General features: G+C 48.5%; 3 protein-coding genes across 10 annotated transcripts in view; all 3 read right to left on the reverse strand.

The window, feature by feature from the left end:
* The window catches only part of TAF1 (TATA-box binding protein associated factor 1), a 29013-nt gene extending 25935 nt beyond the window's left edge, over window positions 1-3078 (reverse strand). For 2 of the 5 annotated variants that reach the window (XM_040084129.2, XM_040084128.2), the window contains exons 1-5: window positions 2915-3078; window positions 2386-2503; window positions 1709-1825; window positions 786-905; window positions 125-198 (exon numbers count right to left, since the gene is read on the reverse strand). In XM_040084129.2, coding sequence (XP_039940063.1) covers window positions 125-198; window positions 786-905; window positions 1709-1825; window positions 2386-2503; window positions 2915-3040 — 555 coding nt within the window. In that variant the 5' untranslated portion in view covers window positions 3041-3078. Of the gene's footprint in view, window positions 1-124; window positions 367-785; window positions 906-1708; window positions 1826-2385; window positions 2504-2914 lie in introns of those variants that run through there. The other 3 variants (XM_058423247.1, XM_058423246.1, XM_058423248.1) reach the window with 3 other exon arrangements.
* Window positions 3079-3906: 828 nt separating this feature from the next.
* LOC120762094 (rho-related GTP-binding protein RhoG-like) lies at window positions 3907-15842 on the reverse strand. 4 transcript variants are annotated; one of them, XM_040084130.2, is made up of 4 exons: window positions 15781-15842; window positions 13484-13564; window positions 12386-12442; window positions 3907-7676 (listed from the first exon to the last, which is right to left on the reverse strand). In XM_040084130.2, exon 4 carries the CDS (start codon window positions 7653-7655, stop codon window positions 7080-7082), a length of 576 nt encoding a protein of 191 aa, XP_039940064.1. In that variant the 5' UTR covers window positions 7656-7676; window positions 12386-12442; window positions 13484-13564; window positions 15781-15842; the 3' UTR covers window positions 3907-7079. The 4 variants fall into 4 exon arrangements, with proteins under 4 accessions (XP_039940064.1, XP_039940066.1, XP_039940065.1 ...); XM_040084132.2 differs by lacking the exon at window positions 15781-15842 and adding an exon at window positions 15003-15149; XM_040084131.2 differs by lacking the exon at window positions 12386-12442.
* Window positions 15843-16814: 972 nt separating this feature from the next.
* On the reverse strand, window positions 16815-22581 carry ITGB1BP2 (integrin subunit beta 1 binding protein 2). The gene is made up of 11 exons (XM_040084030.2): window positions 22397-22581; window positions 22157-22206; window positions 22002-22058; window positions 21556-21704; window positions 21306-21418; window positions 21001-21059; window positions 20128-20198; window positions 19810-19912; window positions 18404-18523; window positions 17940-18002; window positions 16815-17233 (listed from the first exon to the last, which is right to left on the reverse strand). Exons 1-11 carry the CDS (start codon window positions 22458-22460, stop codon window positions 16967-16969), a joined length of 1116 nt encoding a protein of 371 aa, XP_039939964.1. The 5' UTR covers window positions 22461-22581; the 3' UTR covers window positions 16815-16966.
* Between the last annotated feature and the right edge of the window lie 1437 nt (window positions 22582-24018).

Here is a 24018-nt window from a genome sequence, read left to right on the forward strand (position 1 = left end):
AAAGAAAGTATTGAGTGAGCAAGAACATCTATGTGATTACTGAGTGCATACCCTTAAACACTGTACAGTGAGTATTTAGAGGGCTTATATGACACACATCTATTCCACGTGTCTCTTACAATACCTTGCCTGGTCGAAATTCTGGGAAGAGCTCTGTAACACTTGGCAACTGTTTGGTAGCATCTCGCTGCATGATTCCTGCAAGAGGAAGTGTGAGTTTGCCTTCCTTGGATTCTGCCTGCCTGGATTCTTGAGGTCCCATCTCTGACTCAGAATCAGAGCTGCTGCTGAAATCCAGCTTGTTGGAGGCAGCAGAGGAAGGAGCAATGATGGAGGGCAAAATGATACCGTCTCCATCTTCAGATACTACAACAGAACAAGCACCTCATAAACAAACAGGTCTCCCCCATCTCCCCTAGCATAACCCCATAGTGCAACATTTACTGTTTAGACCAAGTTATGCAAAACTTAAGCCTGTGCAGGCATTCTAAGTACCATTCTGGTTTAACCTTTCATTTTATCCTAAGCGTTCCAGGTGAACTCCCCAGCCACAACTGAGAGGATGAGATAAAAAAGCAGTTTCATCGTCAATACAGGTATTTCAACAGTCACTGGAAACACAATACTTCACCCTAGATTTCAGGCAATCCTGCAAACACTCACCCTCAGGTGCAGCCTGCAGGCTGAGTTTCGGTGATGCATGGTGCCGCAGAACTGCTACACAGCGGCGTCTGCTTCCTTCAGACATTCACATTGCCAGAGAGAAGAACAAAGTCCTCACTCACCAGTGGCAGCTGCATCCTTTTCATCTTCTTTTTTTCCAGGTACTGGAGGTGGTGGTGGTGGCGGCATCAGCTTGGAATCAATGTCTTCACAGTCAGCATCGTAATCATCCTCATCTTCATCTAACCCGGCAGGAGACAAGAGCACGTGTTAAGCAGATAATAAAACAAAAGCAGGCACCCTTTCCCTTTATTCTGTCTCAAACCTGATGGCATAGACACCATTCTCATATTGTAACTAGATGAAAACTCTTACAGTTCAGCTTCCTGCACAAACTCCTTTGCAAGATGTAAATTTAAAAAAGGGCGTGAAGGAAGGACAAAGAGAAACAGACAGAAAGATGACTGAAGCACTTAAAATCTGTTTGTGTGTGTGTATATTCTGCTATGACCTCACTTTATTCACAATTTGCCTATGTGTTTATGTATTCTGCTATCACATCCTTTTATTCACAGTTTGTAGAACAAATAAAGAAAATGTGGGCTAAAAAGTCCAAATCACCCTTATATCTCACTAACCACAGAAAGTCACCAGAAAGGTTAAGTGTAAGACACCTTTAAAGAATATGCCAAGATGCAGCATTTACACCAGCAGCTACTGAAACGGAAAAGCTGCTTATTTTTAAAAGCATTTTATAGGCCAGACAGAGATAGCTGGGACCAACAAAAGAACCAAGGTACCCTCTGCAGAAAGTATTTAAAAAAAAAAAAAAAAAAATTCCAGAGTAAAGCAGGAGAGAGATGCTAAGATTGAAGCGACTCCAGTGAGGAACTGATTCCTTAAAAGAGGAAGACAGCAAACAGAGGCTTCATCCAGGGAAGACATTTTCACAAAAACTGACACTGGGCTCTTGAAGCAAGGCGTGAAGAAGCACGATGCCCTGGAATACCTCTACGGGCAGAGCTGCAGTGCTCATCCCCTTTACCTGGCCTTCGAGCTGGCTGCAGGCTGCCCATCGCCTGCTTGTACCGACGGCTCTCATCCTCTGCCACTTCAGTGATGTCTGAGTAATCAACAGCATCCTCTGTGCTCTTAACCCAGCCTAGGAAGAAAACAAAGCTTTATCCTAGTTTATGTCACACCAGACTTCACTAAGTACTTATGAATCCTTCGCTGTGCTTCCTTTATTTAAAAGAACAAAACTATCCCATTAACATCTCCCACTAGAGTACTTTCCCCCTCATTCTAATCAAAAGCTCTCACGGCTCTGAATTTCCCCTAAAAGTTTGGTAAGCAACCAACTTTAGCACAAGAAACAGTATCACTCACTGAAACTTTTCAACAAGGTCAGAAAGAGATATAATACTGTGTGCTATGTAGGCTTCTTTAATACAAACACAGACCAAACTTATTTATGAAGGAGGAGAGACAAGTAAAAGAAAAAATGCTTATAAAAAATTAAAGGGAACAAGTGCAAAATTGATCAGTGGGATTATTTGGCAAAGTGGAGGAGGGAAGGCCTTTGACAGAGGGCCTCTGACCAGGGAACACCACGATATTCCCTGCAGACCCTGCCGAGCCGGGTGCATTTTATTCCCTCCGGCAAAAGCTGTGACTCTGCAGCCCCTCCGCTACCCAAGCACAGCGATCCCAGCGCCAAACCTTCCTCGTCCAGGTGCGCTCCCTCGCTCTCGGCGCTCTCCTCCTCGCTGGCGGTGATCTCGGTGATGAGGTTGCCCAGCCCCAGCACGCCCAGCCCGGCCAGGTGCTTCTTGGATTCCTGGGGAGACCAGAGCTGGGGAGCTCCGAGCGCCCGGCCCGGGCGAGCCCCTCGGGAGCATGCTGGGTCCTGTCCCCGAGCATCCCTCGGGACATCCCGGGACAGCCAGGGTGACCACAGGACACCCCATGACTTCCTGGGACACCCCAAGACATCCAGACTGACCACGGAACACCTCAGGACACCCAGGCTGACCACAGGACATTCCGGGTGACCACAGGACACCCCAGGACAGCCCGGGACATCCCGAGCACCTCGACACATCCCGCTTCACCCCAGCAAAGCTCGGGATATCCCGGTACAAACCAGGCCACCCCGGCTTCACCCCAGCACGGTCCAGGTCGCCTCAAACGCCCCGGTTCACGCCCGTCCCTCAGCCCGCGGAGACTTCCCGCAGCGACACGGCCCTACCTTGTCGAGGACGCTGTCCCCTTCCAGCTGCCCCGCCTCATTGATGTTGCCGAAGAGGAAGCCGGCCAGGGAGAAGGGCTCGGCGCGGCCGCCATCCGCCTCCTCCTCGCTGTCCGAGTCCGACATCGCCGCACCGACCCCGAGACCGGCACGGACACCGAGAGCGAGCCGGAAACGGCGGCGGGAGCGGCCGCGGGAGCGGCGCCCGCCCCACAGCGCCCCCGCGCGGCCCGGCCCCGCGGCGCAGCAAGGAAGCGCAGACGCTCCGCCCTTGCCAAAAATAAAAAAAATATTTCCTTTATTGCCTCGAGGAACCGGGCCTGGCTTTCCACGGGAAAGAGCTGCCTTCGGCGCAGGTGCGGCACAAACAGCAGGGCGGGTTAACGCGACAGCCAGAGAGGTGAGGAAAGGTTTATTACCATGTAATTACGCATAATTTATTTTTTTAAAAAAAATCCTTTTAAAACGGTTAGATGTAATACAAATCATTTTATAGCATAAGATCAAGTTGCCAGTGTATGTATCAGTACCACACTTCAGAGTCTTGGGCTCCCGCTGCTGATGGGTGGTCGTTGCTGCCCCCCTGAGATCCATCCACTTCTCGGGGTCAACCCAAGCAGCACCAAGGTTTCTACAGAGTGAGGTTTAGCACCCGGAGACAAAGCACAGGGAGGTTCTTCTAGTTTAAATTTCATAGAAATAGCTACAGCTGTAAACTGAAGAAAGCACTTCCACATCTAAGCACACCTCATGGATAGACTTTGGACACACAGTTCCTGAACTGCTCAGCTTCAGCTGTATTTAAAAAAAAAAACCAAGTAGTTCAGAAATCATTCACAAAGCAAAGGTTAAAATCGGTGTCTTCACAGTGAGTATCTTCTGTGAATTGAGACACACATATTGCATCTCAGTAGCAAACAGAAGGACCTTGAACCATTCAGGAAACCCACACCGAGTTTTCTGACCTCCCAAAACAAGACAAAATCCAGCCATGGCATTATGTGAAGTCTGTATTTGTCAACTGCCCACAGAAGAAAAATAAAGCATGGAAGAAACAGAAGTGATTGTAAACTGAAGCACTGGATTACTTACAATAAAAGGCACCAAGAATTCCGGGGGGGAAAAAGGAAAGAGGATGACGAAAGGAGAATGCCCACTAAATGGAAAAGCTCACTGGATTTGTCCTGAAGCTCGCCCTCATGAAAAGCAGAGGCTGGAGGAAACCAGCTACTAAGCCAGGACTTTTACTGCTGTCAGAGAGTGACAAAAACACAAAGCATTTAAATAACCAGGTTCTCCAAAGTGAGTAAAAAGTCTTCCGATGGTTCAAAGTTCCCTCTGCTCATTTTCATCACTACCACGTTATTCTCCTCAGCACTGTTGTGCAATCCATTCAGTAAGTAATCTAAGTGGGGATAAGGTGTTCTGGCATAATGCAATCAACAGTGTAACCAAATCAAATAAATTGATGAAGCAGTTGAATTCTATCTCGCTATACTGTCTTCCAGTTCACTCCAGGATGGCTGCTTGAGCCTACAGAAATGGAGGGGTTGTGCAATAATCCTTGCTCACAAGATTTCTTCTCCACAAAATGCTTGTAACTCAGTTAGGAATAACCACAAAAAGACTCAGGATTAAAAGATTTCAGTATGTAAAAAAAAGGTAAAAACTTTTAAAAACAGTAGTAGCTTCAGTACAAAACTGCAAATATACGTAGCCAAAAAAAAAAAAAAAAAAAGGTAGACTTTTAATTTCAGGCACCTCTTAAGACTAGTTCAAACATATCACAGACTTTTAGAAGTACATTTCTGAATAAAGCAAAGGTTATGGGCTTGCACCGGGGTCACTAGGCAGCTGATTTAGGTCTGACCAGCATTAAAACAAACCATGTGCACTGGCTTAAATAAATACATTTTAAACATGATAAAGTCTATTTACTCAGTTACTGAAATTTACCTACAGAAAGTAATCTTGAATTACAAGGCACAGAGTTAATTGCTGCCTGCAAGTCCAGCCCACACTACAGGCCTACAGCTAAAGCAAAGGCAGAACGTGGTAAGTGGAGGTTATCTCAGGGAATTCTCTACACCCTCACAGCCCTCAGGGCAGGAACCACATCTGGAACAGCACTTCCTCTGCAAGTGCAAGAGACACGGAGACACTCCAGGCAATGGCACTTGGTGAAGAAAAATGTGCAGAGTCTGTAGGCTTCTGCAAACATCCAGCAGAACGGGGGTTTTGGTACTGCCTGTGCTCAGCGTTTGGAACTCTCTGTCGGTTCACTAGCCACAGGTACCAGTATTTGGATGAATTGCAATTTATAATCTGTGGGTTGCAATCGGCTAAAGCAGCACCAAAATGAGCACATCTCAGATTTAAAAAAAAAAACAACAAACTGCAGTCGGTGTCAGCATCAGTTACAGCAGCTGAAGAAAGGCACATCCTCTTCAAATAGTGGAATTAGGGCAAAGAATACCAACATTTCTATCCAAATAGTGGAATTACGGCACAAATGCAAACGTTTCTATCCACCTGGTATTTTTTGCCAGCATCAGATAAAGCAAGGTCAAATTAATGCAAGATCCCTAATAACCTTGTTGATGTGTTTTCTGTTACCTTGCCAAAATGAGGCACTTTTCTTTTCCTGACCAGGGTATACACCAGTGCAGTTTTGCATGTGTGGGAATCACAAGAAAAAGCAAGTTCTGAATGACCAATTGAGGCTGCAGCCAGACAAAGACAGCACTGTCAACTTCAGACAACAAAGCCCAGTCCAGCACCAGTGGTTTCACACAAAGTATCTTTGAAGCATGCTGCTTTCATACCACGGAGCTGGAAGGTTGAGTCTAAGAAAGGGCTCATGCGCTCACTCCTCAGCTGGTCCCGGAACCACACATAAAGAACAGTGCACATCCTGAAAATAAAAGCCAGCTGCCACTTACTAAAGCTGCTAAAGAAGGTTTAAAAAGTATGTAAATAGAACTTCAGTCAAAAAAAAAAAAAAAAAAAGTTTATAAGAACTGAGCATCCAGGAGAGGTAAAAAAAAACCAAAAAAAACCTGCCCAGGTAATCCTATCCAGTGACTGGCTAACTGTTACAGACTGAACTGAAAACAGGAAGAAGCACGGGTTCCTGTAAACAGAACCTCCAAATTTTTTCTGTCAGTCTTCTCACAGAAAAACAACGAAGGAATTTGCCATAAAAATCTCAGACGGTGGCCCCCAAGAATGGTAGGAATTGAAGCAATTAATTCCTCATGACCTGCTGTCAAGTCTCTGGGATTCATCAAAGGGATTACACTGAAAATCTCATTTTGAGAAGTGTCATCCCAAATACCTCAGTCAGCCTGTGAAGGTAACTGTTAAAACTTTATTCTCAGGGTTCAAAGTCTCTTTGGACAGTGAAATAAAATCTCAGTTTAGAAGATTATGGAAGACTTGAATCTAAACTACTCTTCCACTTCTCCACCTCAAAACTATGAAAATCACTCATTGGAGTGAGCCATCATTATTCTAAGTTCCTTACATAAGGAGAAATCAGCTCCTGCTTCTATTGATAAATCTTTGCAGGTATTCCCTTGGTCTTGCTCATTGCATTAACCATGCCTAATGCTAACTCTTGATACAATCAATCACAGTTCACTATAAGGTGAATCTCAGTAATAGTTCAGGCATTTTTTGCAAGTAAACAAATTGTTTTCAAGCTTTAAATTGACAAAACAACTGGACAGCCAGACTTCTGTTTGTAAAACGAATTCAATCAGTAAATAAAGGTTGGGAAAAGCAGCAGCTACACTTAAAGCAAAGTTATCAGAATTTGTGCTTTTCAGCAAATCTAGTAACTGATGGCTATCTAGTAAAGAAGTGGCTTCAAAGAGGTCTCCTCTTTTATTTTTCCTCCACTAAAATAATCAAGTGATCCCTGGAGAAGCTGGGGACTGGAACTTTAGAAATAAAGTAGGTATTTGACCTCTCAGTTGGAAAAAAAAAAAACCAAAAACCTGCTCTGTTTCAGTTTCCCTGAAGCAGTAAGACTGCAAGAATATTCATTGTATAAACCATTTCTGCTTAGAGCTGTTAGTGCAAGATGCAAATCTTCAATTTAACTCGTTAAAAAGCCCTCCAAGATTCTAAGTCAACTTCCAACATCCATCAACCAAGGCAACTACAACAAGACACATTTTCTCGCGTTCTTCTTTGTCACAGGATACAGAACTGCACGGACAGCTTCAGCAAACACCTCCCGAACACCCTCCTGATTCAATGCCGAGCACTCCAAATATTTGACTGCTCCAATTTGTTTAGCCAGTGAAGTCCCCTGCTGCGGGGTAGTGGGAGCCAAGCTCTGCTCTTTCAACTTTTTAACCGTTTCCAGGTCACTTCTCAAGTCTCTCTTCGTGCCCACTAAAAGGATGGGGATGTTTGGACAGTGGTGAGAAACCTCAGGGTGCCACTTGTGCCTGACGTTTGCGTAGGAAGAGGGGCTGCCAATGGAGAAGCAGATGATGAAGACGTTAGTTTGGGGATAGGAGAGCGTGCGCAGGCGGTCGTACTCCTCCTGGCCCGCAGTGTCCCAGAGATTCAGGCTGACTGTCCGGCCATCCACGGTCATCTGGGCACTGTAGTTGTCAAACACAGTGGGGATGTACTCTTCTGGGAAGGCGTTGGTGGTGTAGCTGATGAGGAGACAAGTTTTTCCCACCGCGCCATCTCCCACGACCACGCACTTTATGGTCTGCATTCTTCACCCAGAAACAAAGTCCTGCAAGGAGAGAGGAGTTAGGCAAAGCACGCTCTGTGGTGGTCACTGTAAAGAGAAGCTATAGCAAGTGGTTTTAATACAGCTGAAGATTTCTTATCACATTCACTCCGAAGAGCTCGGGGCTAGAAAGACAATAGTGAAATGGAGATGCAATGAGTGGAGAGCTAAGTGACAATTGGCTGCATTCCAACCATGTAAGTACAAATTAGCCAAATTCCCACAGTCTTGCCTTACTGCCAGACTGTTTCCCACAGGCAAAAGGACAAGTCCTTAGAGGCACCTGCAAGTGGAAAGGGATTGTGACCCAGTAACAAGATACTCTGTCGTTTGTAGGTTCACTCATCCACCTCTGTACACACACACACCCCCCTCCAACAATCACGCTTGCCTACACAGTCAGCTACCTAAACAGTTTACCACAAAGAAAGGTCCAGAAGTTATAAATAAAATCAAGATATTAATTTCTGGGCTGCACTGCTACTGTTTACAATAATAATCCACTACCTTCAGATAAGTCAGTCCTGAATAAAATACATTATTTACAGGACACCAGATAAAAGGTTCAGAAAGCAGCACGTTCAAGAAAAGCTGTTCTTTGAAATCTAACTAGCCATAGTAACCCAGATTAAAATCCATAAAGAATTTTTCTAAAGAAGCCAAGAACAGATTACTCTCACTAATCACTGACAGAGCAAGCAGGACTTAATAGGCTTGAGTTACTTGGTGTCCTCTAAATAATGAGCACGAGAAATATACATGACCTAAAAGATCAGCAGTCAAACAGCTTTCCTGGGGAATTATTACTCTTAGAGGTTTTCCATATCCCTTTCCTGATATGTGAAGAGTAGGTTTGACAATAAAACTGATACAATTAACAGAAAACACAATTAATCTTAAACTTTAATCACATGAACAGCAAGAAGTTTGAAAACAGCATGGAACTAACTACAAGCAGTCATTTGTTGTTCATTTCTTGTGTGCTGGAGCCTCCACCGCTAGCCTGAACAAGAAGGAACTTGCATCTGCCTTCTCACCCAAATGCCTTTGAGGTACTATCAGTAAATCCTCAACTTGCAACCAGCAGAAAATATCCTGCTTCAAACAGAAGAGGGTAGTGGGAAGAACTTTTTAGCAAAGCCTGTTATGATAGAACATGGGGTAACGGCTTTAAACTAGGAAAAGATTGATTTAGATTAGATACAAGGTAGAAGTTATTTACAGAGAGGATGGTGAAACACTGGCACAGCTTGCCCAGAGAAACTGTGGCTACCACATCCCTGGAAACAGTGAGGGCCAGGCTGGATGGGGCCCTGAGCAACCTGATCTTGTTGAAGATGTCCCCACTCACTGCACGGTGGTTGAACCAGATGACTTGCAAAGGTTCCTTCCAACCTAAACTATTTTGATTGCATATTCCAGAAAGATCTCAGCTCCAACAACCATCAGAGTAGCAAAGGGAATACAGAACTTCAAGATCATCCAAACAAATCAATAACTCATTCCCATTAAAGCCTCAGCTTTGTCCTTTTAGAGGAAGTGTCTATCTGTATGCACATTCTGACTGGGAGCACACGATTCTTCTGAACTAAGTGCAAAGAGGCTCCCTGGGGCTTTGGCACAGTGGAGTGACACTGGCTGGTCACTACAACACACAGTGCTTAAGGAAGTATCAATGTATGTACACAAACACCACAGAAACCCCAGTGGCCACACGTGGTGGGAAGGAATCGCCTTATGCTGCCAAAGCCTGGCTGGACTGCAGCACACAGGGCAGGTTTTAAAGCCCGTTCCTGCACTTTCATCAATCCCCTGAAGTACCAGAACATGCTGTGCCAGAAATCTGAGTGGTGACCGACACCACAGCTTCCAGAGAAAAGGTTTTATTCCCAAATGAACTATCTGTGCAGAAGAAAATTCGTTTTGACCAGTCAGTAACAAGTGACATCACAGGGATGGCAGAGCTAAGTCAGCAACAAAAGTCTCACGAAGAACAAGATGAAACACAAAGCCTTTCATATGCCCAACCCCTAGTTTCTGAAATAAACAAATTGCAAACACTTGTAAACAGATCTCTCTTGAAAACCCAAACAAGCTCCTCCAAGGACTTAGAGCTCTTAAATCTCTATGCATTCTGTCCAGAGCTCTGCACAGAGTGACAGGGTATCCCCAAACTGCACCCCAGCACTGCTCCCAAAATGGAAAAACTCCAAAGCCAGGGGTATCCCAGACCACCAGCAGCTAACACAATCTGATTCCAAACATCTGATGAAACTGTGTTACTCAAAGGTTACTTTGTTGGTGTTTCATTTAAGAATTAGAGATTTCAGTTTGGAAATTGGTAATAAAGTAGCAAAAACAACAACAAAAGAGCCTGAAACATGAATGCTCTTTTCACAGCACTAATACCTTGAATTACCTCACTAAAACTAGGATTTTAGAAAAGCAACATTTGCAAGGGGAAATAACTCCATGCAAACCTGCCAAGGCATTGGGGCAAGGTATTAACTACACAAACACAGCTAAAGAGCTTGCAGGTTTTTAAGTTTGATTCTCTGAAGGGCCCCTTTAAAGGAGATTGCCTGAGCTGAGAGGGATTGTGTGCGGCACATGCAATACAGGAAAACAAACACACACCAGGATACACATTCTTTGTACTGAAACACAAAATTTAGATAAATTAATCAAAAAATTAGTAGAATTTCAGTAGAAAAAAGCTGATTGACTCCAGAAAACCATGTTGTAAGTAAGGGTTAGTTTGGTTAAAGATTTATAAGACAAAGAGTTTTTTCATTTAAGTCACAACCAAGCAAATTAATATTACCGCCATCAGGTTTTTTCTACTAAGTCCATGTACCTAAAAATGTACTTAATAACTCATAATGTATGAAATCTTTAACTATTTTTTTAGCAAACAATTTGCCTACAATAAAACTCTCATAAAGATAGTAAAAAGCTGGGGTTCAAATTTGCATGGAAAATTCCTATGTCTTAAACACCCTTGAAGTTGGCACTGAATGCTATCTAAATATAAATATACATTAAAAAAAAAAAAAACAAAACCAAAAGCTTATTCCAAAAACAAATATATACCAACAAATATTACCAAGAGCAGGAAAATTGGTTTAGTTTTGTTTGGGATTTTTTTGGTGACCTTCAAAAGAATTTTTGGGGAAACTTTAATAAGAAAAACTCCACATATGACAAGTAACAAGAACTGAAAGAGAGAAAAATACAGATTAACACGTCAACACATTAGAAAAAGAAGTTTAGAAACAGAAAGCTGGGCACAAGCTTCAAAGCCAAGTTGAAAGGTTACGCAGCAAGAGAAATAAGTGAACGGAAAATCCAAAGCCGTGAGAGGTAATCCAGGTTCCTTAGTCCTTGCAGAGAAAGGACTTTTATTACAGTTGAGGTTCTAGCAGTTACAGCAGAATGGGAATAATTTTCAAATGAAATAAGAATTTTTTAAAAAGCAACAACAACAAAAAGCAACCCACGCAGAAGTGTTGTGCAAAAATACTTAGATAAGAGTTATTTCTATCTTGTCCATCAATGACTTTGAATTTGAAAACTGGCATTCCCTGTTTGTTCTCTTCTCAGAAGATGCTGCTAAGTCTGACTTCACTGCCTGCACACCTGGCACTTCCTCTGGAATGTGCAAGATTTCAATCAACATGTCAAGACATCATCTGAAGAGCTGCTCCTGTTCTGACCTAATTAAGCATTTTCTGGCATCATTAACATGGACAGTTCACTCTCCAGACGAACATTTACTGGGGAAATTCACTACTTGGAACACGCACACACAGTAACTCCACATTGCATCAAATTTTTTTTGTGGTAGGGTAACAACTTCTAGATCTCCCCTCCAATACTCCTGAAGGGAAGTTCCCAGTCTGGTGAGAGAAGGGAGAATACAGTGACAGAAAACAGTCCTTTTGTAGTTTTCAAGATTTATGCTTTTTATACTTCCTACAATTCTAAAACCTCTTTGCAGAACTACTTCTTAGCAGGACCTGCCTCTGCCTTTGCCGTGTTTTCATCAGATGCCTCTTTGTTAGGTGGATTTTAGCTTTGATACTGTTCTTTGATAAGCTCACTCTCACTGAGTTTGTCAGCTCTTCCTCCCTTCTCTTTACAGTTTAGATAGGGCCCCATTTTGGCCAAAACCGAGCAGAAAACTCCCCTAGGAGTTCAGCTGAAATCAGCTGTACCGAGCTGTGTCATTCTGCTCAGCCATCACCTTTCATCAAGCCCTCGCTGCTTTGGAGAACCAGATCCTGCTTTACCAGGGGCAGGCAGAAGTTAAGAAATCCAAACAATTTAATTGCTCATCTTTCAGTAACAAAAACTAGATCAGAGACAATTCGCTCTGTCTGCCTGAAACACAAAGTCGGGCAGGAACTCTCAACAAAGAACCGGGTGGATAGGGCTGTTCTAAATATATCACACCATCCTCACCCATGCAAAGGAGTTAATTCACATGTGCAGCTCACCCACCAGGCCAAGCAGGGAAGAGAAAGGGGCTCTCAGCAATTTAATCAAGACTCTGCTACTATCCCACAACAGCTCAGCTTACTTGCCATTGTTTTAGGCAAGTGCCAAAGGGATGGAGAAGTGCCAGGCTTTCAGAATGCGTGCCAAGAAAGAGCAGAAAAAGTTAAATAGGAGACCTCATCCCTCATATCCTTCAGCAATGAATGACCTACTTGGACTTCTCAGTGCCTCTCAAAAGTTTTCACACCACTTTCTGTCCTGCCATTTACCTGCAAGAGAAAGAAAACTGCAACAGTCTGAGTGGCTGCAGAGAGGGGAAAAAATCCACAGGGGAAGGCAGATTTGAGCAGCACAGCAGGAACTGTGCAGTCCCACCACCCAGGCTCCAGATGAACAAAACTGAGGAAGTTTGCTCTCTCCCAAGCTCTTTGCCTACAAATTCAGCTCCTAAGCACGTAACAGGAGTGCAATTCTTGCTGTTTATTCCTTCAGTGCCAATGCTAGAAAGCCCTTCGTGCCTTTTGATGCAAAAAGTTGTTTCTAGGAAATAAAAGAAACCCCTCAAAACCTTTCAAACAATGTTTTTAAAAGCTCTACTTCTGTCAAATTAGGCTAAAATTGGTTTATTGATTTAAAGATTTTTTTTTTCAGGGATGAAACACACACAAGCAATATTTCTTAGGAAACTATAGTGAAAATGAAGTCTTCTGCATGAGGTATTTAGGCAACTCAGCTACGCAAACCCCTCTTACTACAGGCACTCCTACTCCAAATTTTATAGCAGAGCAATATTAGCGACCAAACATCAAGCACCTTAAATTCTATGAATCCAAGATACTGAATGGATTATTAATATTTCCAAGGGGCATTAGCTCATGAAAGAGATGCACAGCTGATGAAATAACACTGTGACACAATGCAGCTGCACAGCCCACGGGAACTAAAACCCAAGACTTCAGTAGATATCCTGCTCCCCAGTGTATGAATGTGACACATATCCTGCCACAACCAAAAGCTGCAGAGTATCAAACTTGGATTTCCCTCCTGCAACCACGTGCAGAGGCATGGATTAATCAAGACAGGGACCCTTCACAAGTGACCCTTTGATGGTGAGCACAGCAAAGGAGTAAGAACAGGAGCCGGGGCTGCAGGCTGCTCTGCCCTCACCTCTTGGGTGATATAAGCAACTTGCACAGGTGCTGGAGGGTCACAGTCAGTTTATAAAAAGTTAATAACCATGTCCTTCCCACCTTCCAGAGATTCTGACAAGGCCTTAGTCACTACTGTTGGCTAAAAGAAACAAACAGTACCTCAGACATAAGGTTTTGTGGCGAGGCGTTTTAAGCGCGTTGCGGGATGAATGGTAAATCCAGTTTAAGCATTCTTGATTCCTAGTTGAGTTAAAGAGAGAAAGAAAAAACTGTTAGTGTGTCTTCCTATCATCTTTTGTCACCTGGCGTTTGCTGGCACTCTCAGTTGTAGCAAAGCCATTGCTGTACATGAGGGGCGATGTTACACCAGGAAAATCTAAGCTTCTTTCTGTGACAAAAAAAAAAGCCCCTCCACACTTTTCATGGGATTGCATTTCACTGATTCCTCCTTCTCCACGCCCAAATTTCACTGGTGGGAGAGAGGGGGGAGGGAGATTTAATAAAAATAAAAACACAAACAACAATAAACAAAGAAAAAACAAAACAAAACCGAAACAAAACAAAACCCCCCAAATGAAAACAGAAAAACCCAAAACACAGAAACCAAACCAAACAAACAAACCCCAAACAAAAACAAATAAAAATGCACTTGCTCAATCAATACCAGTTTTTTTCAAGGAGTTTTGGTATGACTAAGGCAGGAGTTAATGCATGCACTCAGTGTGTATTTTATCACAGCTTGTGCACTACAATACTGCAACAATTGCCAAGTCTCATTTGCATCAAGTATTGCAATTCTAAAATGTGAGCAAAAGTTACCAGAGTTAAGGAGTCTCTCAGCAGTTCATCAGATCTACACATACAGGCATTTAAAGTAAAAAAAAAAAAATATTCCCTGTAAAGGTACAAATCTTTACCTGGCACCAGATTGCATGAAAATACTTTGGACCCCAAAAGAATCACAGCCTCATCACATAAGCAAATCAAACCACACGTTCAGTTTCCTCCTGCTAATTGCAAACCACATATTTTATAGTTTTTCCAGGATCTCTGCAAAGTTCCTTCTATGAATAATAGTTAAAAGCCTTTTTAAATGGAAATATGAATCTAAAATACATCTCATAATCTTGTATTCTGTGTAGAAAAACCGCTGTGCTGGTGAACAGTGGCAAACTGGCTCCAAAGTATGCCTTCAAGTGATGTATTTTACATCTTACACGGAAGAGAATGCGAGCTTTTTAAAAATCAAAAAATGAGCTTGAGGCAAAGAGCTAATGATGCTGCCACAAGAAGTACTGCACCCCAGCCCAGGACACACGTTGCAAGCATAAGGTACATGTAAAGAACGTTTAAATTAAAGCACTTAAAGCTTTTTTTTTTAATAACTCAGAGTAATTATGGTGGGAATCACAAGTGTTTATAAAGAATAAGCAGAAACTGATTACTCACTGATTCCTGAAAAGAAAAAAAAAAAAAAAAAAAGAGAAAAAAAAAAAAAAAAGCACATGGGACAAAACAGAAAGAGAAGTTCAGAACAAATAAAAAGCAGCATTGCTTCTTGAGGTTTGAGGTTAAGCAGGAACTCAGTGCAGGTTGTTATAAAACTAAAAGTTCACAGCACAGCAGAAGAGAACCACTGAGCTGATGAAGGGGAGCTCCGTGCTAAATGAGACAATACCTGGCACTCCTCAAAGTGTTTCAGGTCACCGCCTTGCTCTGCTCTTCCTGATAGAGCACTTTGCCAGTTTCTGGAGAACAAATCCAACCTTCCTATCCTTACCTATCCTCTGGCTCTCAGCAGCGAAGCGAGAGACCTTTCCAGAGGCTACCTCAGCCCGTGCCAACTTTTTATGACACTCGGCTGGGAGCAGAGGTCGCCTCAAATTTGTGGCGGTGCCGCTGATAGGGATCAGCATCGCGCCGGCGTCGGAACGGCCCGGCCCAACCTCGGCGCACTGCGGAAGCGGCGAGAGCGCGACCTGCCCCTGCCCGAGCAGAGAAAGGCTCGTCCCAAACCCTTCCCCAGCATCCCCGGGCCCCCGAGCAGCACGTTCGGCACCGCCCAGCGCAGAAGCCGGGCCGCGCATCCCGCTTCCCAAAAACCGCCGCGGGCACGAAGGAGCCAGAGCGCCACGCGGCTGCGGCTGAGGAGCCCCCGGTACCCCGGAGCCGGGCAGGGACAGGTGCCGCCGCAGCCTCCCCCGGGAGCGCACCCGCTCCGGCCGGGCCGGCGGAGGCCGCGGGCCGCGCCCCGCTGTCAGCGCGGCCGGGCGCGGAGGATGTTCCGGCACGGCCGGGCGGGAACGCACACGCGGGCCACGCGCGGGGCCCGCCGGGGCCGCTCCCCCGGGCCCCTCGCGCTTCCCCCCTCGCCCGCACTCCCCGCGGGCTCCCCGGGCCCCGCCGCCGCTCCTCCGCCCGCCCCGGCGCCGCCGCCGCCGCCGCCCCGCGCTCACCTCCGGCGCGGCCCCGCGCCCGCCGCTCCCCGCGGACCCTCGACCCGGCCGCGCCCCGCGCCCGCCGCGCGCACGCGCCCTGCGCCGCCACGGGCGGCGGCCGCCAGGGGGCGCGGCCGGGCGGGAGGAGCGCGGAGATTCCCCTCAGGCCCGGCCCGGGGCTGCGGCCGCGCTGGAGCGCTCCGATACGGCCCCGCCATGATCCCGCTGGTGCTAAAACGCCTTGTTTTGTAATTAGGCAGAATTGTAGTCCGAACGCATCTTGGGCGAGAGGGGGTTCGGTCTGGTTTTGGGTGGTTTCTCAGCCGATTCACTTCAGTACCCGTGAGCAGAAGCACGCACGCGGCACAGCCGCAGATAGGTAACATGTATCCTTACTAAGAACAATATATCCTTAAAGATAACGCTAGCAGAAGGAAAGAAAGGCAAAAACGAGGCGCTGCTTTTGCTTTCTCTGCGCGAGGCAGCGCAGTTAAGCGGCTCTGCGGCAGGAGATCGCTGGGTTTCTCACGGCAGTGAATGCTGCGGTCCGTGGCGTGCGCCGCTCTCCGCCCCCGCTCCCGGCGCTGTGCCGCCTTACCCAGCGCCTCCGCGGCCTCCGCCTGCCCCGGGGCTCGATCGGCATCGCCCGCTGCTCCCCCGGGCGCTCTCACGCCTCTAAGGGGCTTGGCGGAATGCCGGCGGAGCTGCCGGCGGCGGTGACATCCCCGTGTCCGCGGTCACCGTCTCCCGACACAGAGCCGCAGGGCCCGGCTCCCCCAGCGCCGGGCAAGAGCTTACACCGAGCTCAGCCCGGGGTTCAGCACCCTCAGAAGCAGCAGGGAAGGCTGTGTCTACCCCTAGAAATGCCAGGGTCAGGGAAGGGTGCTGGGCTCTGACCTCCCAGAACCCAAGGACGCCGAAGGTGAAGGCACGGGGACAGCTCCTGCTGTCCTGCCCCAGCCAGGCACAGAAGAGGAAGTGACAGAAGGCAGGATTTGGCCCGCTCATGTTTCTTAAGCACCCGTCACGGATTTCAGAGGACAACCTTTGTTCTGGGTGTTTATTAATTGTCCCTTCTGACCCGGGGAGAGGCCACGCTGCAGCCTGCACACGGTTCTGGACGAGGTCTGCTCTTCTGGAGCTGGTGCCAAGGTGCCCAGCAGCTCAGGAACCAGCCATGCTCAGCTGCTGAAGCACCTGGCCATCAGTTACTCGGTGTTATCATATCCGGTGTTCCCATCTCCAACTCTTCATCTTCCTCATCGGACCAGCTCAAGCTGTCATCAGAGTCCTCATCCTGCACAGCCCCAGGCTGCTCTGAGTTTGCAGCGTTCTTCTCTTGCTCACCACAGGGCTGCAGCTTGCTTTGGGGGAGCTCCAGCCTGGCCCAGGAGCCGGGGCTGGCTTTGCAAAGTGTGATCTCCACCTTGGCCGGGACCATGCTCACAAAGCTCTTCCCCACGTCAATGGTCTAGGGAGAGGGAAAGGAGCAGTGAGCCAGGCAGGCAGCACACGCTCAGCCTGACCCTTACAGGCAAAGCCCTGCCAGAGGAGAAATCTCATTCCAGGAGAAGCCTGAGCTGCAGCTGAGCTGAGCTTCATGCTGTTATGTCTCAGCAGCACCACAGTGCTCGTAGAGAGCTCAGGAGAGCTGAGCTTGCCTCAGCCACAGACGCAGCTGCGGCGCAGCCTCTCCCCAGCAGCGAGCTGTGCTGAGACACAGCCATACCCACACCTGTCAGCTCTCTGCTGCCTGCAGGCACAGGCAGCATGCACCAGAAATACAGACCAGAAATGCACATGCAAATTCCTGAGCCTCGCTGCTGCTCCCCAGCTCAGCAAGCGGCTGAAAAATCGGTCTCGTGGCTCAGACCGCGGCTCACAGCAGGACTGTGGGGGAGACAGGGAGCTGCTGGGCCAAAGAGCATTTGGGGCAGCCTGGGACCAAACCCAGAACACCTACAGGGCTGGCAGTGACCTCCAGCTCTGACCTTAGCTCTGGATCAATCAGTGCAGCCTCCTCAGAGCCCCTAAGGCGTGTCCCAGCAGAAATGGCCATAAATGCCTGTATCTGGGCAACCCAGCCCAGGATGAAAAGCTCAGGCTGGCTCGCAGAGCTGTAGCCCAGCCCCATGCAGACTGCTGGAACAGAGAAATCAAAGCAAACAGGAACTTACCCCCCAGAGCTCCAGTTCTGCCCGGAAAATCTTATTCCCTTCAAAGATGACATGAGCCTCAAGCTGAAAGATTGACAGATAATTATCTGAGAGGGTAGCACAGCACTGCCAGAGCTCTGCCCCCAGGCAGTGCGGCTGCCTTCTAGCGCCGTATTGCATCCCACATCCTGGCTCCAGTATAATGGTGATCCCCTCAGCACTTGGCAACATTTCACCCCTTTCAGAGCATGACAGGTTCACCTCTGTCACAGGCCAAGGGATTCAAGGCCAGCAAATCCACCCACTGAAGCCGAAAGCCAGAGCTGCTGGGCAGACGCAGCAGTGAAGCCACCGGGCTCTCAGCTCGGGGATGGCAGGCTGGCAGTGCCCTGCTTGCAGCAACAGGTCAAACAGGCCAGCCCCAGACAGCCAGCTGGGTCTGCAAAGCCAGGTGGGCCAGGAGAGCACATGCCCACAGCACTCACCACGGTGCGATTGGCCTTCACGCTGCTGAGGGCGGGCAGGGGGTTCTTGGCATAGACCGTCACCACCACCTGGCTGCTGGTTTGGTGCCAGTCCTGCCGGCACAGCGCCGCCTTCTTGTCCTGCCAGAGAGAGGAACACATGAGGGCACAGCTGGGGCTCAGGCACCACCCAGACAGAACCAGAGGATGCTCCCTGGCACATCTCCTTCGTGCTGGTTAGTTGGGGTTGGCACCAGCGAAGCAAGAACAAACCCTGCCTTTTGTGCAGGTTTTTGAGGGGAGATGGTTCTGGCAGAGGTGGGCAGCCCCTGCCACGCTGTCCATCCCCTGCAACATGGGACATCTGTGCTGTGCTTGGTATTGCTTCAGGGCACTCTAAGATCAGAGATCTCCCTCCAGTTTCAGAGTCACTCTGCTGTGCCCAAGCTCCTGAGGGACTGTGCACAGTCAGGAAACTCAGCCTGGAGGGTTACTGGATGTGGATCTTGCCACCATGCTACATTTGGGAGTCAGATGAGCCCAGACTGGCCACGTTTCACCTTTGTGCACCTTGCTAGCACCACAGGCACTGACAGGCCCGTGTCCCCACCAGGCTCATTTCTGACCAGACTCCCTGCACCCCTCCACACTGCCAGCCAAAGAAAGGCTGCAGGAGGAGTCCTGGCCCCAGACTTGGGTGACAATTAGCACAAAACATCTGCATCACAACATCACAGTTCCTTCACCGCAGCCTCCTTTACATTCAGGATGTGTTTTTTGCTCCAGAACAAAGAAGAGATTGGGCTCAGAGAGGGTTGCTGGCAGCAGTGCTGACTCAGAGGAACACAGTGCACTTTCAGGGTTATCCTGAGCTGCTTTGGTGCAACTTTCCCAGCTCAAACCTGTTTCCAGACAAGAACTTTCCTGGGGAGACTTACACACACAGTATTGAGAATCAGGATCTTGTCCCCCCTGCCACAACACCATGTTGGTATGGGCATGAGATCCCTCCTGAGAAGCAGCTGCAGAGGGAAAGCTTCATTGAAGCCAAACTCAGTTATCTGCAATCATCTGTCAAAGCCTTTGGGATTTTTTTGCAGGACTTTTCCTGTGCTCATGCACCTGTCTCTATGTGGCAGCCTGCTATGCTGTGTCCAGGGCCAGGTCCTGCCTCCTTCAGCTTTCTGTTGCACATCTGCCAGTTGGGTGTGAGAGCTGACACATCTCGTGAATGCACAGCAGCATCTTAAAGGGCAGATGGCTGAAGATTAGGCACTCAAGCCCTGTGCAGTCATCTGTCAGCAATTGTGAACATTAAGACCATTAAATGCAGAAAGCTGCGTGAATGCAGAGCAAGGGAAGGAGCACTCTCAAATACCAATAATGCCAACTGCTCACATAAGAGCCTCTGCTGAGAGTCCCCTTACCTTCTTTTCTGTCCAGCAGTGACACCCACGGCTGCAGCCCGGCTGCTCCATGAAGGCGCTGAAGTCTGTGGTTTTGATTCCACAGCAGCTCCAGTACTTCATCCTGAGGAGAGCAAGGTGACCTGAGTGGGGCCAGCAGAGGGGACCACAGCAGGGTGGTGAGGGAGAGGGGCTCAAAACCAAGAACCCCCCCTGCCCACCTGTCCCCTTGCATGGTGTCACCCACAGCTGCAGTGGCCCTGCTGCTGGGGCCACACAGCCCTGCTGTGCAGCATTTTCAGTTTGGTTTTACCTCTCTGGTAAAGGGTGCTTTCTTACCCCTCATGGAAGACAGGAACGCCAGGATGAAAGGTACAAACCTCTGTGTTACTCTCTGGGCCCTGGTAGATCTGTGGAGAAAGAAGCAGGGGAAAGTTCTGTCTGTGTCTCTGGCACAGCATGAGGTATCCACTCATCAGCGCCCATCCATGTGGAGGGCACAGCAGATGTCCAACATCACCCTTTTGCCAGGTCCAGCATCTGTGAAAACTCACTCTGGGACCATGCCCAGCACTCGTCCCTGCTCCCTGCTGGCAGGGCAGCCACCCTGACCACAGTGTCACCCCTGTCACCCTGTCAGCAGCCCTTCCATACCCTTCTCCCAAACACAGCCTGCTCCCAGACCAGGGCTTGACAACACAAGGACAGCAGGCAAGTTTAGACACCACAGAAAATCCCTGTGAGGTGCAAGAGGTAATTTGTCATTCCTGTCCTTTCCAGAGCATCTCACGTCCTCATTTACCTTCTGCCTTTTGCTCCCTGCTCCCTCACTGCTGCTTTCCAAGCATGTTGTCCCTGCCACAGCTCAATCCTTCACACTCACCCTCAGGGCTCCACAAGGCAGCCTCAGAAAAGAGAGGAATTGGGCTGTGCTGCATCAGTTCAGTGCAGGTGGGAATTGTTCCACGTGCACTTTGCCTACGTGCCCGATCCTGAATTCATGCTGTATTTCACTGCAAGCAATCAGCAGCAGTGAAACACAAATGTTCCACCAATCTGGAAGAAGCCTCTTGCAGGAAAGTGGTTGGGAGGTGACAGAGGTGGCCAGGATGAGGATATGGAGCAGGTGGGCGCTGCCACCTTCCACCTGCCTGACCTGGGGTGAACCTGGCCACAACTCTGGGTAGGGATGGCACCCTGCCAGGTACTCACCGCTTTGCAGGCTGCGTTCTTACACGTGGTGCCAGCTCTCACCCGGGCAGCCTCCTCGCCTGCGAGAGCAACACAGCTTCACCCAGGACACACAGTGCCCATTCCCACCCCCAAATCCTCCCCCAGCCCTCTGTCAGCTCCCCAGCTGAGCACAGACCACCCCAATATGCCTTCAAGATGCAGTTTTGGAGGTCTGCAGGTAGCTGAACGTGCAGCACTCACTGACTGCACCGAGCCTGTCATGCAAAACCCTGTGCTGAACTTGACCTGTGCAATCCCAGTGCCATCCATCAGCTTGTCCCTACCTGTACAGCTGCTCTCGAGCTTCTTGTCCTCAGAGGATATGTTCAGTTTCTCCAGGGCCTGCTCCAGAGACCTGGATACTTTAACTGGCAGCAGTTGTCTTGGCTCATCGGAGCTGGGAAGCAGCAGCAGCAAAGGCCAAGTGTGTTTTTCTGTGATTTAAGTGTCATTGCCTCTCCTGAGAGAGCAGAAGGGCAGGGCACACACAGAAGTGACACAGGAGGGCAAGACTGTTAGCTGGGCCTGGCTCACCTTGGTCTTTCCCGCAGCATCTTCTCAGCTGATTTTGGTCCTTGGACGATGAGCTCCTTCACTGGTTTGGCCTTTGGCTCATCTGAGGTCTTCCCTTGGCTGGAAGGCTCAGGGGGTTTCTCCTTGCTGTGAAACCCCTTTGTGCATCCCTGAGCAGCAGAGACAAGCTTGATGACTGCTTTGTCCTCCTCAGGCTGGTGGCTGTTCCCAAACCCTGTGAGTTCCCACGATGTGGTGGCTCCGTGTCCTACAGAGATGGGCTCTGACCTTGCACTTTGGGAGCAGCACCCTTGCTTGAAGGGTCCTTGGAAGCGGATAGCAAATCCCTGGCTGGCAGGGCAAAAGGGACCTCCCTAGCACGGGACAGGGATGGGACAGGACTAGACAGGGACCAGGAGGAAAGGATGGAGGAACAGTGGGTGCATTCGGGCTGCCAGGTAGCTCACCTTTATGGAGAGGAACTCAGAGAAGTCCGTTGTGCGTTTCTTGCAACAAGACCAGCCCTAGACACCAGAACACGACAGGCTGGTCAGGTGTGGGCAATCCTGCTGGGCACAAGGTCACTCCCTGCAGCTGCAGCCCCAGCTCCTGCCCCACTCACCTTCAGGGCATCGTGGAAGATGGGGACTCCTGGGTGATACAGGCAGGAATCTGAAAAGGGAAAACCGAGCAAAAGCTTTCAGGAGAAGCAATCCTGCGACAGGCAGCAGCTCCAGAGCCAGCCCCTGCCATACGGGCTGCCTGCCCTGGGCAGGCTGCAGCACGGCAGCCGAGGCCACACTCTGGGAAGGCAGCACACAATTCCCACCCCCTCTGGTGCAAGGCGCACGAATTCACTCACCCTCGGCGTTGTGCTCGGGATCAAACCTCTGCCCGCAGCCCTTGTTGTAGCACAGCAATGCCATAGCTCAGGCGTACCCGCAGCGTCCTTCACTCCTTCCACAGAAATCACATCAGTCTTATCCCTGCCCGGGGTCCCTCCTCTGCTTCCCCAGCGCCTGCAGCCCAGACTTTGCCTGTCTTTGGAGGCAGCTGTGGGAGGCGGCTGGTAACCGGAGACCAGGCTAAAGATGGACAGGGCAGCTGATGGGCCTTGGCGCCTGTGATATCTCCACAGGCATTTCTGCGCTGGCTCCGTGCCCAGCAGAGGGAATGGGCACTGCAGGGTGGCCCCAGGCCCGGGCTGTGCTGTCCTGCTGTCTGCCATCCTGCCATCCTGCCAGCCAGCATCCGACACGGCGGCATCGGCATCGCCCCAGCGCTCACACGGGGTTTGACCCACTGCGCTCGGAGATCCCTCAAACTGAAAGGAATTCCCAGAGTCACAGGGCAAAACTCGTGCTGATCTCCCCCAGCCCCAGAAGGCACAAACACCTGCTAAACGGAGGCACCAGCAGACCAAGGCTGTGCATGTGGCCAAGATATCATTTTGTGCAGCCCGGGAGTAACAGAGTGGCCGAGGGAAGGTTCTTGGCCAGACATGAGAAGTAGGACACAGTGATTACCTGGGTGATTATGATTAGATTTATGGCTAATGCAGTTTTTAAATATTGCCAATACAATATCTGAACAACAACTCTAGCATCTATCACAAAATATGGTATATACAGGATTGGTCCCTCCCACGGAGTCACAAGCTTCAGTGAGACCCACTCACTTTCTAAACTTCTCAGAGAAATCTTGGTGTGGCCCAGTCCACTTATCTCAGGTTTGATTACAGTCTGTCTGAAGGATTATATTATTCAGAGCTTTGGATAGAAACATACAGATTTATAGTCTTTGACCTTGCAGAATTCACATTTATAAAGCGATAAGGTAACTTCGGAGCTGCTTTAGAATTTTATCTCTGTATTTGAGCAGATCTTACAGGTTTTCACTACTCCTCCAAAAGCTGAGTATTCTGTGTGTTCCTTGCATTGTGGCTGGATGTACTCTGCAGGTGTCCCCACGAGGGGCAGGAATGGCAAACACCACCCAGAAGCTGCCTGTGACCTTGGGAGTGCAGTTTGCATGGTTGGCCCAGACTCCAGCAGTATTTTATACCCTTTTGCAGGTCGATGTGCACCACAATCAATCACAAACAGCTCAGCTCCCCCATCTCTGGAGTACAGTAATTATGCAAGCATTCAGTGAGCTGCTCCTGCAAAACCTGCCTGACGTTTTTATCTTATCTTAGGACAAACCACATTACCCAGCAGAGATTTTGGAAAGGGAGAGGGAAGGATGCACACACAGACTCAGACCTATCTTCCCTTGTCATCACATCAGGGTGAAAATTGTTCCCTGGAAGATCATTGTAATCACAGAAGGACAGAAAATGTTACTCAGGTCCCCTGTATGCAGAAGGGGTTTGCTGAGACCCCCTGCTCCCCTTCTGGGACCTATGAGTTTTCCTCTTCAAACAGGAAACCCTCCTGAGATCAAAGGTTTTACTCAGTTCCTCAAAGTGCGTAAATCAAATAT

This window comes from Hirundo rustica, chromosome 21 (genome assembly GCF_015227805.2).
Source record: "Hirundo rustica isolate bHirRus1 chromosome 21, bHirRus1.pri.v3, whole genome shotgun sequence".
In the NCBI taxonomy this organism is placed as follows: Eukaryota; Metazoa; Chordata; class Aves; order Passeriformes; family Hirundinidae; genus Hirundo; species Hirundo rustica.